The sequence below is a fragment of the Oncorhynchus gorbuscha genome, linkage group LG11 (assembly GCF_021184085.1).
Source record: "Oncorhynchus gorbuscha isolate QuinsamMale2020 ecotype Even-year linkage group LG11, OgorEven_v1.0, whole genome shotgun sequence".
NCBI classification, from domain to species: Eukaryota; Metazoa; Chordata; class Actinopteri; order Salmoniformes; family Salmonidae; genus Oncorhynchus; species Oncorhynchus gorbuscha.
Genome location: NC_060183.1, coordinates 66,315,318 through 66,332,451, shown reverse-complemented (window position 1 = coordinate 66,332,451; position 17,134 = coordinate 66,315,318). Strand labels below are relative to the sequence as shown.

General features: G+C 44.5%; 1 protein-coding gene across 1 annotated transcript; it reads left to right on the top strand.

Annotated features, from left to right (window-relative positions):
- Positions 1 to 15,805: 15,805 nt before the first annotated feature.
- Positions 15,806 to 16,669, top strand: LOC124047706 (vegetative cell wall protein gp1-like). The gene has a single exon (XM_046368012.1). It carries the CDS (start codon positions 15,806 to 15,808, stop codon positions 16,667 to 16,669), a length of 864 nt encoding a protein of 287 aa, XP_046223968.1.
- The last annotated feature ends 465 nt before the right edge of the window (positions 16,670 to 17,134 follow it).

Genomic DNA, 17,134 nt, shown 5'->3' with positions numbered 1-17,134 from the left:
CGCCTTCCCCTCCTCTTTCAATTCTTTATTCTGCCTCTCCTCCCCAATCCTCTCCTTCTCCTCCCTCCTTCCTCTCCCTCATCCTCTCTCCTTTGGTTCAGAGAAATGACAGTGACATGCTGTCAGCTCTCTCTGAAATGGGCTCTGTCTGGACGCAGGGTGCTAGCTGCTGGTGCTAAATGCTGTCTGACTAGATATTGGATGTTTACTTCGGGACAGGAAGGTGCGGAGGCTTCAAGCCAGGGAGGTGACAGGTGTTGTCTTGGCTGGCTTGGAGTGGACCCTGGGATGTGTGCCCACGGCTGGGACCGGGCTGGGACTGGGCATCTGACTGACGGATGGGATGGATACAGTGATCTGCTCTGTCTGGAGATGCCTACTGTGTGATTTATGGAGGCACCGCCAGAGCATTCTGTGCTGCTCCTTATTAACCTGGTTATACTGAGCAGAGACAGAGCTGATTCTGACAGCTTATTTTACTTTTTAATAACCATATTTCTTTCTTTTACAGTTCTCTTTCTCTCTCCGAGATTGCATTTCTCAATCCACTCTTTTTGTTATATCCCCCTATAATGTATGTTTCCCATGTATTTTTTTATACCTTTGTTGGGTCCAATGGTTTGGTTAAAAGCGTCTGCTAAATGGCATACTCTATGTGCTCCTCATCTCCTGTAACAAGTTACTGTAAATGGTTGACTGTTTGGTTTATCTCTTGCCTTTTTCCCCAGGATATACAGTGAAGTGATTTCTCAAAGCTATACTGGGTCCTTCGTCATCCTTAAGTCTCATGTTGCCCACCAACCAAAAACCAACCAAAACAACTCTTGGAAACAATGGAACCAAAGACCAACCAATCATATGTAGGGAACAGGAAAGGGGTGGGGTGATTGACAATCCAGGTCCCCACTTACACATAATTTTCTTGAAAACCAATCGACAAGATTTCTCACAGAGGGGGTCTTCACTTATCCCTTCAATCCCCTGCTCAAGATGGAGATGAGATGGGGTAGGAGATTGGGGGGGGGGGGTAAAGTAAAGTGTGTGTGCCCACTATGTAAAGTATATATCTGTAAATGGGTTAAATCCATCATGGCTACATTACTTGGCATTGTAAGTGTCCTCCGACTTAGTTCTCAATCTGCTGTAAAGTCACAGACTTGGGTACAGCTAATCTTACAGACACACTGAATCCCCTCTTTTACACAGAATAATATGCAGGAATGCATGCACACACACACATGTTTTGCTATCCTTGTGGATGACAAACAATTTATTTCCTTTCAAAATCCTATTTTCCCTAAACCCAGCATTAACCTTAAACCTAACCCTTAACCTAACACTAACCAAAACCCGTACCTTAACCCCAAACCCTAAACCTAACCCTAACTCCTAATGCTAACCCTACAACTAACCCCTAACCGTAGTTGTAACCCTACAACTAACCCCTAACCCTAGTTGTAACCCTAACTCCTAATGCTAACCCTACAACTAACCCCTAACCCCTAACCCTAAACCTAACCCTAACTCCTAACGCCTATCGCTAACCCTACAACTAACCCCTAACCCCTAACCCTAGTTGTAACCCTAACCCTAACCCCTAACCCAACCCTAATGCTAACCCTACAACTAACCCCTAACCCCTAACCCTAGTTGTAACCCTAACCCTAACCCCTAACCCTAAACCTAACTCCTAACGCTAACCCTACAACTAACCCCTAACCCCTAACCCTAGTTGTAACCCTAACCCTGACCCCTAACCCTAAACCTAACCCTAACTCCTAACGCTAACCCTACAACTAACCCCTAACCCCTAACCCTAGTTGTAACCCTAACGCTAACCCTACAACTAACCCCTAACCCTAAACCTAACCCTAACTCCTAACGCTAACCCTACAACTAACCCATAACCCCTAACCCTAGTTGTAACCCTACAACTAACCCCTAACCCTAGTTGTAACCCTACAACTAACCCCTAACCCTAGTTGTAACCCTAAATCCTAATGCTAACTCTACAACTAACCCCTAACCCCTAACCCCTAACCCTAAACCTAATCCTAACTCCTAACGCTAACCCTACAACTAACCCCTAACCCCTAACCCTAGTTGTAACCCTAACTCCTAATGCTAACCCTGCAACTAACCCCTCACCCCTAACCCTAAACCTAACCCTAACTCCTAACGCTAACCCTACAACTAACCCCTAACCCCTAACCCTAGTTGTAACCCTAACTCCTAATGCTAACCCTGCAACTAACCCCTAACCCCTAACCCTAAACCTATCCTAACTCCTAATGCTAATCCTACGACTAACCCCTAACCCCTAACCCTACACCTAACCCCTAACTCCTAATGCTAACCCTACAACTAACCCCTAACCCCTAACCCTAGTTGTAACCCTAACTCCTAATGCTAACCCTGCAACTAACCCCTAACCCCTAACCCCTAACCCTAAACCTAACCCTAACTCCTAATGCTAACCCTACAACTAACCCCTAACCCCTAACCCTAGTTGTAACCCTAACTCTAAACCTAAAATTATTTTTCCTTGTTTGGGACTGGAAAAATGTTACCATTTTTTCATGTTACACTATCCTTGTGAGGACACGCAAAAACACACACAATGCAATCAGCTGCACAAATAAGATATACAGATTGTGTAAACAATGTCCCCCCACACGAACCCAATTACAGCTAAATCTACATTCCCTACTTTTTGTCTGGGGGAGATTGGGTTTGTAACTCAAAGTAAACAGGAAGTGAAAGAGAACATGACATTTTTTTTTTTTACCTTTATTTAACCGGGCAAGTCAGTTAAAAACAAAATATTATTTACAATGACAGCCTACCCCGGCCAAACCCTCCCCTGACGACGCTGGGCCAATTGTGCACCGCCCCATGGGACTCCCTCAATCACGGCCGGTTGCGATACAGCCCGGGAAAACCTGGGTCTGTAGTGACACCTCTAGCACTGCAATGCTGCGCCTTAGACCGCTGCACCACTCAGGGGGCCTAACATTAAAACGTCATGTATAATCCAGTAGCCTCTATCAGAGACCGTCATCTGGCACCTTGTCCTGTGTGTTACTATGGACATGATTGGAAATTAAAGTATGACAGACATCAAGCTTAATCATCATGCGAGGGTGGTTTGTTAAATATATAAACTATACTGTACTGAATTAAGTCTATCTGGATGTGATTTGATCGAATCAAACGAGACTGTAAAGAAGAGGTTGTGTATCAGAGTATCAGCACTCTTTTACCTTGTCTCCACCACAGCAACTGTGAATGAGGGACAGTAAAGTTGATACTTTATCCCACCAATACACTGCAAATAAACATCAGATCCAACTTCAGCAGGCAGCACCTGACTGAATGAATGTAGGAGATGAAACAAGGCTGTGGATTTCAATGCTTGAAATATTATCAGAGCAATGAGATTGCTCTGACAAAGACATATACTACCATTCAAAGGTTTGGGGTCACTGAAAATTGTCCTTGTTTTTGAAAGAAAAGTACATTTTTTGTCCATTAAAATAACATGAAATTGATCAGAACTACATTGTAGACATTGTTAATGTTTTAAATGACTATTGTAGCTGGAAACGGCAGATTTTTGCATGGAATATCTACATAGGTGTACAGAGGCCCATTATCAGCATCCATCACTCCTGTGTTCCAACGGTACGTTGTGTAGCTATTCCAAGTTTATCATTTTAAAAGGCTAATTTTTCATTAGAAAACCCTTTTGCGATTATGTGAGCACAGCTGAAAACTGTTGTGCTGATTAAAGAAGCAATAAAACTGGCCTTCTTTAGACCAATTGAGTATCTGGAGCATCAGCCTTTGTGGGTTCGATTACAGATTCAAAATGGCCAGAAACAAAGCCTTTTCTTCTGAAACTCTGAGAAATGAAGGCTATTCCATGCAAGGAATTGCCAAGAAACTGAAGATCTCGTACAACGATAATTTCTGATTGAGCAGAGATGGCAGTTTCCATTAACACTGGAACATTGCCTTTATATTTCACTCCCACTGTAACACTGGAACATTGCCTTTATATTTCAATCCCACTGTAACACTGGAACATTGCCTTTATATTTCAATCCCACTGTAACACTGGAACATTGCCTTTATATTTCACTCCCACTGTAACACTGGAACATTGGCTTTATATTTCACTCCCACTGTAACACTGGAACATTGGCTTTATATTTCACTCCCACTGTAACACTGGAACATTGGCTTTATATTTCAATCCCAATGTAACACTGGAACATTGGCTTTATATTTCAATCCCACTGTAACACTGGAACATTGCCTTTATATTTCAATCCCACTGTAACACTGGAACATTGCCTTTATATTTCAATCCCACTGTAAGACTGGAACATTGCCATTATATTTCAATCCCACTGTAACACTGGAACATTGCCTTTATATTTCAATCCCACTGTAACACTGGAACATTGCCTTTATATTTCACTCCCACTGTAACACTGGAACATTGCCTTTATATTTCAATCCCACTGTAACACTGGAACATTGCCTTTATATTTCAATCCCACTGTAACACTGGAACATTGCCTTTATATTTCAATCCCACTGTAACACTGGAACATTGCCTTTATATTTCACTCCCACTGTAACACTGGAACATTGCCTTTATATTTCAATCCCACTGTAACACTGGAACATTGCCTTTATATTTCACTCCCACTGTAACACTGGAACATTGCCTTTATATTTCAATCCCCCTGTAACACTGGAACATTGCCTTTGTATTTCACTCCCACTGTAACACTGGAACATTGCCTTTATATTTCAATCCCCCTGTAACACTGGAACATTGCCTTTATATTTCACTCCCACTGTAACACTGGAACATTGCCTTTATATTTCACTCCCACTGTAACACTGGAACATTGCCTTTATATTTCAATCCCACTGTAACACTGGAACATTGCCTTTATATTTCAATCCCACTGTAACACTGGAACATTGCCTTTATATTTCAATCCCCCTGTAATGCTGAACTTTGGTGCTACTTTTTGAAAAAAAAACCCGGTATATTACCCATGATGCCATGACAGATATATGGAGCTCTTTTGTTTATCTCTTTCTGTTTCTCTGACACTCTCCACTAAGCCTTTGTAAAACTGTTCCAATGCAAACCATAAAAACAAATTCACTTGACAATAGAACCTTTACAAATGGAAACTCAGGAGAATAATAATATTAAGAACTCAAAAGGAAAACTTAGAGATGATTTTATTCTACAGTAGGTCTACCCATATTCTTATCCACCTCAGTTAGTATTGACTATCCACTAACCTCACGCAGCAATGTGTTGTATTTCTACAATTAATGATTTATTCCAAGAAACACCACAAGGGTTCTGAAAAGCAATTACAAATCCAAACAATGCAGTGACCAAGTGGTATTGGACTTTACCAAGTTACTTTTCACAGAGTCCTTGTCTGATCTGTTAAGTCACAAGTTTGATTATGTGGCATATGCCATTCAAACATATACTCCTGTCTTTCTACATCTTATATTGACCATGATATATTACATTTTTCTTTGTTTTCTTCATCATGTGATGTGTTTTATAAATTTCACATTTCATCTAGTGGTCTAAAGTACTTTAGGGACACTTTAAAAGCACAATCCTTATATCACATTAACACTGTCTGGCACTGCAACAGTATCTTGTCACACTGGCTTTGAACATCACAAAATGCTTAAACCTAACATATATACAGTGTACAGTATGTCTTATATCCCTGTCTTCCATTGCTCCCTGTCTTCCATTGCTCCCTGTCTTCCATTGCTCCCTGTCTTCCATTGCTCCCTGTCTTCCATTGCTCCCTGTCTTTCCTCAACACCGGTGCTCTCAATTGGCAGAATCTTGCCATTCTGGCTTTTGCTCATATATACAGTACCAGTTTATTTCTACTATTTTCTACGTTGTAGAATAATAGTGAAGATATCAAAACTATGAAATAACAAATATGGAAGCATGTAGTAACCATAAAGTGGTTACTGCAAATCAAAATATATTTTATCTTTGAGTAGCCACCGTGTCGCCAGGTCATCTGATGCAGCTCTCCTTATTGGTCAAATAGCCCTTACACAGCCTGGAGGTGTATTGAGTCATTTTCCTGTTGTAAAACAAGTGATAGTTCCACTAAGTGCAAACCAGATGGGATGACATATCATTGCAGAATGCAGTGTCACCAGCAAAACACCTCCACACCATCACACCTCCTCCTCCATGCTTCATGGTGGGAACCACATGCGAAGATAATCCGTTCAACTACTCTGCGTCTCACAAAGACACGGCAGTTGGAACCAAAAATCTACAATTTGGATTTATCAGACAAAAGGACAGGTTTCCACCTGTCTAATGTCTATTGCTCATGTTTCTTGGCCCAAGCAAGAATCGGCAATGAAGGCCTAATTCATGCAGTCTCCTCTAAACAGCTGATGCTGAGATGTGTCTGTTACATGAACTCTGTGAAGCATTTATTTGGGCTGCAATTTCTGAGGCTGTTAACTTTAATGAATGTATCCTCTGCAGCAGAGGTAACTCTTGGTCTTCCTTTCCTGTGGCTGTCCTCATGAGAGCCAATTTCATCATAGCGCTTGATGGTTTTTGCGACTGCGCTTGAGGAAAGTTCTTGACTGAGTAGTTCTTCCCTACTCACAAGGCAGGCAATACGCTCGACCTCATCTTTACTAGATGCTGTTCTTCCACTAACCTCATTGCAACTCCCCTCCAAGTCTCCGACCACTGCCTTGTATCCTTTTCCCTCTCGCTCTCATCCAACACCTCCCACACTGCCCCTACTCGGATGGTATCGCATCGTCCCAACCTTCGCTTTCTCCCCGCTAACTCTCTCCTCTTCCATCCTATCATCTCTTCCCTCCGCTCAAACCTTCTCCCACCTATCTCCTGATTCTGCCTCCTCAACCCTCCTCTCCTCCCTCTCTGCATCCCTTGACTCTCTATGTCCCCTATCCTCCAGGCCGGCTCGGTCCTCCCCTCCCGCTCCGTGGCTCGATGACTCATTGCGAGCTCACAGAACAGGGCTCCGGGCAGCCGAGCGGAAATGGAGGAAATCCTCGCCTCCCTGCGGACCTGGCATCCTTTCACTCCCTCCTCTCTACATTTTCCTCCTCTGTCTCTGCTGCTAAAGCCACTTTCTACCATGCTAAATTCCAAGCATCTGCCTCTAACCCTAGGAAGCTCTTTGCCACCTTCTCCTCCCTCCTGAATCCTCCGCCCCCTCCTCCTCTCTGCAGATGACTTTGTCAACCATTTTGAAAAGAAGGTCGACGACATCCGATCCTCGTTTGCTAAGTCAAACGACACCGCTGGTTCTGCTCACACTGCCCTACCCTGTGCTCTGACCTCTTTCTCCCCTCTCTCTCCAGATGAAATCTCGCGTCTTGTGACGGCCGGCCGCCCAACAACCTGCCCGCTTGACCCTATCCCCTCCTCTCTTCTCCAGACCATTTCCGGAGACCTTCTCCCTTACCTCACCTCGCTCATCAACTCATCCCTGACCGTTGGCTACGTCCCTTCCGTCTTCAAGAGAGCGAGAGTTGCACCCCTTCTGAAAAAACCTACACTCGATCCCTCCGATGTCAACAATTACAGACCAGTATCCCTTCTTTCTTTTCTCTCCAAAACTCTTGAACGTGCCGTCCTTGGCCAGCTCTCCCGCTATCTCTCTCTGAATGACCTTCTTGATCCAAATCAGTCAGGTTTCAAGACTAGTCATTCAACTGAGACTGCTCTCCTCTGTATCACGGAGGCGCTCCGCACTGCTAAAGCTAACTCTCTCTCCTCTGCTCTCATCCTTCTAGATCTATCGGCTGCCTTCGATACTGTGAACCATCAGATCCTCCTCTCCACCCTCTCCGAGTTGGGCATCTCCGGCGCGGCCCACGCTTGGATTGCGTCCTACCTGACAGGTCGCTCCTACCAGGTGGCGTGGCGAGAATCTGTCTCTCACCACGCGCTCTCACCACTGGTGTCCCCCAGGGCTCTGTTCTTGGCCCTCTCCTATTCTCGCTATACACCAAGTCACTTGGCTCTGTCATAACCTCACATGGTCTCTCTTATCATTGCTATGCAGACGACACACAATTAATCTTCTCCTTTCCCCTTCTGATGACCAGGTGGCGAACCGCATCTCTGCATGTCTGGCAGACATATCAGTGTGGATGACGGATCACCACCTCAAGCTGAACCTCGGCAAGACGGAGCTGCTCTTCCTCCCGGGGAAGGACTGCCCGTTCCATGATCTCGCCATCACGGTTGACAACTCCATTGTGTCCTCCTCCCAGAGCGCCAAGAACCTTGGCGTGATCCTGACAACACCCTGTCGTTCTCAACTAACATCAAGGCGGTGGCCCGTTCCTGTAGGTTCATGCTCTACAACATCCGCAGAGTACGACCCTGCCTCACACAGGAAGCGGCACAGGTCCTAATCCAGGCACTTGTCATCTCCCGTCTGGATTACTGCAACTCGCTGTTGGCTGGGCTCCCTGCCTGTGCCATTAAACCCCTTCAACTCATCCAGAACGCCGCAGCCCGTCTGGTGTTCAACCTTCCCAAGTTCTCTCACGTCACCCCGCTCCTCCGTTCTTCCACTGGCTTCCAGTTGAAGCTCGCATCCGCTACAAGACCATGGTGCTTGCCTACGGAGCTGTGAGGGGAACGGCACCTCAGTACCTCCAGGCTTGATCAGGCCCTACACCCAAACAAGGGCACTGCGTTCATCCACCTCTGGCCTGCTCGCCTCCCTACCACTGAGGAAGTACAGCTCCCGCTCAGCCCAGTCAAAACTGTTCGCTGCCCTGGCCCCCCAATGGTGGAACAAACTCCCTCACGACGCCAGGACAGCGGAGTCAATCACCACCTTCCGGAGACACCTGAAACCCCACCTCTTTAAGGAATACCTAGGATAGGTTAAGTAATCCCTCTCACCCCACCCCCTAAGTTTTAGATGCACTATTGTTAAGTGACTGTCCCACTGGATGTCATAAGGTGAATGCACCAATTTGTAAGTCGCTCTGGATAAGAGCGTCTGCTAAATGACTTAAATGTAAATGTAATGTAAATGACCTTCATGTCTTACAGTAATGATGGACTGTCGTTTCTCTTTGCTTATTTGAGCTGTTCTTGCCATGATATGGACTTGGTCTTTTACCAAATAGGGCTGTCTTCTGCATACCACCCCTACCTAGTCACAACACAACTGATAGGCTCAAACTCATTAAGAAGGAAATAAATTACACAAATAAAACATGTTCACTGAAATGCATTCCAGGTGACTACCTCATGAAGCTGGTTGGGAGAATGCTAAGAGTGTGCAAAGCTGTCATCAAGGCAAAGGGTGGATAGTTTGAAGCATCTAAATGATCAAATATACGTATTTAGATTTGTTTTTAACTTTTTTTTGTTTACTAGATGATTCCATATGTGTTATTTTATAGTTGTGATGTCTTCACTATTATTCTACAATGTAGAAAATAGTAAAAATGAAGAAAGAACACCTACTCATTCAAGTGTTTAAAACGTTTGACCGGTAGTGTTTTTTTAGTTATTTTTTTACAGTATATAGTAAACTCTATATATCAGGGGTAGGCAACCCTGGTCCTGTAGCATTTTACTTCCCCAGAACACCAGGTGTGTTACATTAAGTCCATCACTAAACAATCAATTATCAATTAGCTCATTTGGTCTGGTGTGGTACCTAGTTGGAACAAAATCCTGCAGTACCTGCGGCACTCTAGGAAAATGGCTGCCTACCCCTGGTCTCCCACTCCCAGTACTACCAGTACTTGCTACAGTGGGGAGAACAAGTATTTGATACACTGACGATTTTCAGGTTTTCCTGCTTACAAAGCATGTAGAGGTCTGTCATTTTTATCATAGGTACACTTCAACTGTGAGAGACTCATTGTATGATTTTTAAGTAACTCATTTGCATTTTATTGCATGACATAAGTATTTGATACAATTATTGATTTGTTTGCAATTACAGAGATCATACATTTCCTGTAGTTCTTGACCAGGTTTGCACACACTGCGTTCAACCATACCCCGTTCAAAGGTACTTCAATATTTTCTCTTGCCCATTCACCCTCTGAATGGCACACAGATACAATCCATGTCTCAATTGTTTCAAGGCTTAACTATCCTTCTTTAACCTGTCTCCTCCCCTTCATCTACACTGATTGATGTGGAATTAGCAAGTGACATCAATAAGGGATCACAGCTTTCACCGGGATTCATCTGTCATGGAAAGAGCAGGTGTTCTTAATGTTTTGTACACTCAGTGTATATATTCACTGTGTGTGTTTTACACCCTGTCTTTCAGACCTCCATAGCAGCTATGGGTCCTGGTCAAAAGTAGTGCACTACATAGGGAATAGGGTGCCATTTGGGACACCAATTCTAATTCTTGGGCACCTGGAGGCGACGGGGAGGCAATGGAGAAGCATCATCCCCTGGATGACCAAATGATGGGCTGTCTTTGCCACCTCTAATAATGACCGTGACAGCTGCCGTGGCAACCAGCCACACCTCGGGGGGTCCACGGCGCCAACAAATCTGTGGGCATCACTCTCCTCCTCATACTTTAATCCAATCAAGTCTCCTTCCTCCTCTCTCCCCTTTATTGTATTTGATCTCTTCTCTCTCCTTTCCTCCATCTTCTCCTCCTTTTCTTCTGACTTCCTACTCCTCTGTCCGCTCTCTTACTCCTCATCTCTCGTCTGTCTTTACCATCTTATAATAGAGGATATTACTGCTATATGTGGTTGCTTTGCTAATGATCAGATGTTTCATCTGGGTTCTCGGGTTACCAAGCACCATTTTGTTTTGATTGTAATAATACAGTAATGTCTGACTAGATGAATATAATCAAAGGAACATTGATTTGTAAAAGCAATTGTGCGGTTTTGCATATCCACTCTCTTCCTCCCCTCTTTTCTACCCTGCTGTCTCCTCCCACCTTCTTTTTTTATTTTTTTTTACTCATACATCCCTCCCTGAGTTCCTCTCTTCTCTCTTTCTTTCCCTTTCTGCCTGTTTGTCCTCCTCCCTGTATTCATTTTTCTATCCTCCTATTCCCGTCCTGTCCCCTGTGCATGTCCTCTCAGGGGTGTGGAGCAGCAGATGTTTGCAGGACCCAACACTGGATGGATTACAGGAACCACCAGATGCTGCTAATGTTAGCACCAGCCAGGACACACAGCCCAACACAGAGAGAGGGGGGGTTAAGAGAGAGAGTATGTGAGAGAGCGAGAGAGAAGGAGAGAGGGAGGGAGGGGCGTGATGGAGAGAGAGAGAGAGTGAGAGAATGAGAGTCAGAGAGCGAGAGCGAGACAGACAGAGCGGGATAGAGTGTGTGTGTGTGTGTGTGTGTGTGTGTGTGTGTGTGTGTGTGTGTGTGTGTGTGTGTGTGTGTGTGTGTGTGTGTGTGTGTGTGTGTGTGTGTGTGTGTGTGTGTGTGTGTGTGTGTGTGTGTGTGTGTGTGTGTGTGCGCGCTTGTGGGGTCTGTCTGTCTGTGTCTGTCTGTCTGTGTCTGTGTCTATGTGTCTGTCTGTGTGTGGCTTTGTCTGTCTGTGTGTGGCTTTGTCTGTCTGTGTGTGGTTTTGTGTGTCTGTGTGTGGTGCTCTTCTAACAGGGCCATTCAAAACTGAATTTACAGCAATGCAATCTTTTGTTTAAGTTTTTACAAATATTTGACCTTTATTTCAACAGCGAGTCCCATTGAGACCGAGGTCTCTTTCACAAGGGTGCCCTGCATTTGACAATTTTACACATTTACAAAATACAAGAGAATAGGAAAAAACTATAATAAAGACACATTCCAGAAAAACCATCACATTCCTCGAGGTCCTTGGTTGACATTTTGAAACTGCCGAGAGGCACCAGTGTACACTATCTAGTTTAAAGTAACTGCACAGTGAAATTCTTAACATATTGTGTTAATTTATACCCAAATAATGTTGTTGACTCATCCTATACTTGTATTTGTTGCCAAAGCATAAATTGGAGAGAAAAAACACTTATTTAAAAAAAACACCTCACCCTTGTATCTCAAACAGACCAATTAAAAATGCTTGCAATTTCCTCATGGAATATAATGTCATTCTCCTGAGGATGAAGCTGGCCAATCAGCGGTCTACTCTAATGTATATGTTTAATGACTGGTATACCATTCTGTTGTTGTGGTATGACAACACCATTCTGTTGTTGTGGTATGACCACACCATTCTGTTGTTGTGGTATGACCACACCATTCTGTTGTTGTGGTATGACCACACCATTCTGTTGTTGTGGTATGACCACACCATTCTGTTGTTGTGGTATGACCACACCATTCTGTTGTTGTGGTATGACAACACCATTCTGTTGTTGTGGTATGACCACACCATTCTGTTGTTGTGGTATGACAACACCATTCTGTTGTTGTGGTATGACCACACCATTCTGTTGTTGTGGTATGACAACACCATTCTGTTGTTGTGGTATGACCACACCATTCTGTTGTTGTGGTATGACCACACCATTCTGTTGTTGTGGTATGACCACACCATTCTGTTGTTGTGGTATGACCACACCATTCTGTTGTTGTGGTATGACCACACCATTCTGTTGTTGTGGTATGACAACACCATTCTGTTGTTGTGGTATGACCACACCATTCTGTTGTTGTGGTATGACAACACCATTCTGTTGTGGTATGACCACACCATTCTGTTGTTGTGGTATGACCACACCATTCTGTTGTTGTGGTATGACCACACCATTCTGTTGTTGTGGTATGACCACACCATTCTGTTGTTGTGGTATGACCACACCATTCTGTTGTTGTGGTATGACCACACCATTCTGTTGTTGTGGTATGACAACACCATTCTGTTGTTGTGGTATGACCACACCATTCTGTTGTTGGGGTACGACCACACCATTCCAACACATAAAAGCTGCATTTGACCAAAGTTAATAAATAAAAAATGTTGATGAAAAGTATTTAATTATTCATTCTAAGTAATGTTTCATAGAAATCTGGAAACACTGGATAGTTACTTTAAGGGTCCTCTGAAAATTGTTCCATACATGGAGTACATTGAAACTAAAGGCTGTTTTTCCTAAGTTTGTAGCAACAGACAGAATTTAGTTGGCCATCCCCGTGATCATACCCATGGTATACGGTCTGATATTCCGAGGCTTTCAGACAATCAGCATTCAGGGCTCGAACAACCCAGTTTATATTAACCTCGAGTTATGTGACTGTGATGCTCATACATGCAGTAGTTCCTACACAGTGTTCTTTGTATTATTCTTGGCTGTGATAAGTGGTTGACATTTGATATACTGTGCATCCTGATTCCAATAAGGATTTGATAACGCTGACCACTCTGATGACATTGCACGATTCCGCAAAATATTTAATATCGTAATCCATCTCAATGTATCCTTCCACAGCCCCTCTCTCTCCCCGTCTCTGACACCTGAGGTGCTGATCTAACAAAACATAATTCCACAGAATCAAAAACATACTTTTAGTATTTCTTCCCATCCTTGTGTTGCCACTTTTCTCTGTTTTCCTTAAAAACACCGGGGACTTTACCGAGAACTAGAGGCATCACGATGACAATGATAAAGAATCATCTCTCCAGTGCTTAACTAAACATAATACTTGACGTACAAGAGCAGAGATGTTGGGTGAGAGGCTGACTAAATGGTGACACACACACAGTTTATGAATCAATACCACTCCTGCTCTTGGATGTCTCTATAAGACCTATAATCACACATACATAGTGGTCACACACACCCATTGATCCTTAACTCCGCCTCTGCCATGTTGGTGACTGAAACCTCCCCACTGTCAATGAACCACTGAATTGCTCCGACAGATTCCATGCATTACCAGTATTTACTCATAGAACCACTACACAATGATAATCAAATGAGTGAACATGGAACACCACTCTGAGAAATACTACAGAGGAAGCGCAATGACAGAGCTGCCGGTCAGATTCCCTCTATGCATAAACATACAACAGGGTTTTATGATGGACCGCTGAGCAATTGTTCTGATTCTAGAATGGCCGTCTGTTTGAAAAGCAATGAGGGATTAGGCTTTATTTCATGATATGCCATTTAATTCTGCATCTCACAAAACTATCCTCATCGGCAGACACAATAGCCCTGGTTTCTCAAATGATTGCCTCGCCGGGTTCACCAACTACTTCTCTGATAGAGTTCAGTGAGTCAAATCGGAGGGCCTGTTATCCGGACCCCTGGCAGTCTCTATGGGGGTGCCACAGGATTCAATTCTTGGACCGACTCTCGTCTCTGTATACATCAATGATGTCACTCTTGCTGCTGGTGAGTCTCTGATCCACCTCTACGCAGAAGACACCATTCTGTACACTTCTGGCCCTTCTTTGGACACTGTGTTAACAACCCTCCAGACGAGCTTCAATGCCATACAACTCTCCTTCCATGGCCTCCAATTGCTCTTAAATACAAGTAAATCTAAATGCATGCTCTTCAACTGATCGCTGCCTGCGCCTGCCTGCTCGTCCAACATCACTACTCTGTTGGTTCTGACTTAGAATATGTGGACAACGACAAATACCTAGGCGTTTGGTTAGACTGTAAACTCTCCTTCCAGACTCACATTAAGCATCTCCAATCGGCTTCCTATTTCGCAACAAAGCATCCTTCACTCATGCTGCCAAACATACCCTCGTAAAACTGACCATCCTACCGATCCTCGACTTCGGCGATGTCATTTACAAAATAGCCTCCAATACCCTACTCAATAAATTGGATGCAGTCTATCACAGTGCCATCCGTTTTGTCACTAAAGCCCCATATACTACCCACCATTGCGACCTGTACACTCTCGTTGGCTGGCCCTCGCTTCATACTAGTCGCCAAACCCACTGGCTCCAGGTCATCTACAAGACCCTGCTAGGTAAAGTCCCCCCTTATCTCAGCTCACTTGGGTACCATAGCAGCACCCACCCGTGGCACGCGCTCCAGCAGGTATATCTCTCTGGTCACCCCCAAAACCAATTCTTCCTTTGGCCGCCTCTCCTTCCAGTTCTCTGCTGCCAATGACTGGCACGAACTACAAAAATCTCTGACACTGGAAACACTTATCTCCCTCACTAGCTATAAGCACCAGCTGTCAGAGCAGCTCACAGATTACTGCACCTGTACATAACCCATCTATAATTTAGCCCAAACAACTACCTCTCCCCCTACTGTATTTATTTATTTATTTAGCTCCTTTGCACCCCATTATTTCTATATCTACTTTGCACATTCTTCCACTGCAAATCTACCTTTCCAGTGTTTTACTTGCTATATTGTATTTATTTTGCCACCATGGCCTTTTTTTCGCCTTTACCTCCCTTCTCACCTCATTTGCTCACATCGTATATAGACTTGTTTCTACTGTATTATTGACTGTATGTTTGTTTTACTCCATGTGTAACTCTGTGTTGTTGTATGTGTCGAACTGCTTTACTTTATCTTGGCCAGGTCGCAATTTTAAATGATCATTTGTTCTCAACTTGCCTACCTGGTTAAATAAAGGTGAAATAATTATTTATTTTTTAAAATCTGGATCAAATTAATGAAAGGGAGTGATATATAACCTTTATGGTAGTAGTGTATATACACCTCAACATCCCACCTCCCCAATACCCCCACCTCCTCAACACCCCAAACTTCCACAACACCCCCACCTCCACAATGCCCCAACACCCCCACCTCCTCAACACCCCCACTTCCTCAACACCCCAACACCTCCACCTCCTCAACACCCCAAACTTCCCCAACACCCCAATGCCCCCACTTCCTCAACACCCCAAACTTCCCCAACACCCCCACCTCTGCAATATCCCAACACCCCACCTCCTCAAAGCCCCAACACCCCCACTTCCACAACAACCCAAACCTCCCAAACACCCCCACCACCCCAATGCCCCAACACCCCCACTTCCTCAACACCCCCACTTCCTAAACACCCCAAACTTACCCAACACTCCAACACCCCCACTTCCTCAACACCCCAAACTTACCCAACACCCCACCTCCTCAACACCCCCAACACTCCCACCTCCTCAACACTACCACCTCCACAACACCCCCACCTCCTTAACATCCCCAACACCCCGTCCCCTCAATGACCGCAACACCCCCACCTACTTAACACCCTCAACAGCCCCACCTCCTCAAAGCATTAAAACCTGGGAGATATACACATCCCCAACACCCCACCTCCTCAACACTCCCACTTCCTCAACACCCCAAACGTCCCCAATACCCCAACACCCCCACCTCCTCAAAGCCCCAACACCCCCACTTCCACAACAACCCAAACCTCCCAAACACCCCCACCACCCCAATGCCCCAACACCCCCACTTCCTCAACACCCCCAGTTCCTAAACACCCCAAACTTACCCAACACTCCAACACCCCCACTTCCTCAACACCCCAAACTTACCCAACACCCCCACCTCCTCAACGCCCCCAACACTCCCACCTCCTCAACACTACCACCTCCACAACACCGCCACCTCCTTAACATCCCCAACACCCCATCCCATCAATGACCGCAACACCCCCACCTACTTAATACCCCCAAAACTCCCAACACCCCACCTCCTCAAAGCATTAAAACCTGGGAGATATACACACCCCCAACACCCCACCTCCTCAACGCCTTAAAACCTGTGAGATATACACCCCCAACACCCCACCTCCTCAACGCCTTAAAACGTGGGAGATATACACACTCCCAACACCCCACCTCCTCAACGCCTTCAAACCTGGGAGATATGTACACACAATCTATGAGTCACCAGACAAATCATTTGTTTTAATTAGGATAGCATTGAATAAAATATTGTTTCAGGAAGGTCATTTGCTAGGAATGACTATAATGTAATTCCAAAGAAGGAGCAGTGAGAGAGCCACGCGTAGTTCAGAGGAAAAAAAACAAAATAGAAACTTATTTCCTTGATTGCAAATTCAGAAATCCAGGAAACAAAACATTGTGCAAAATTCGTAATTTGAAT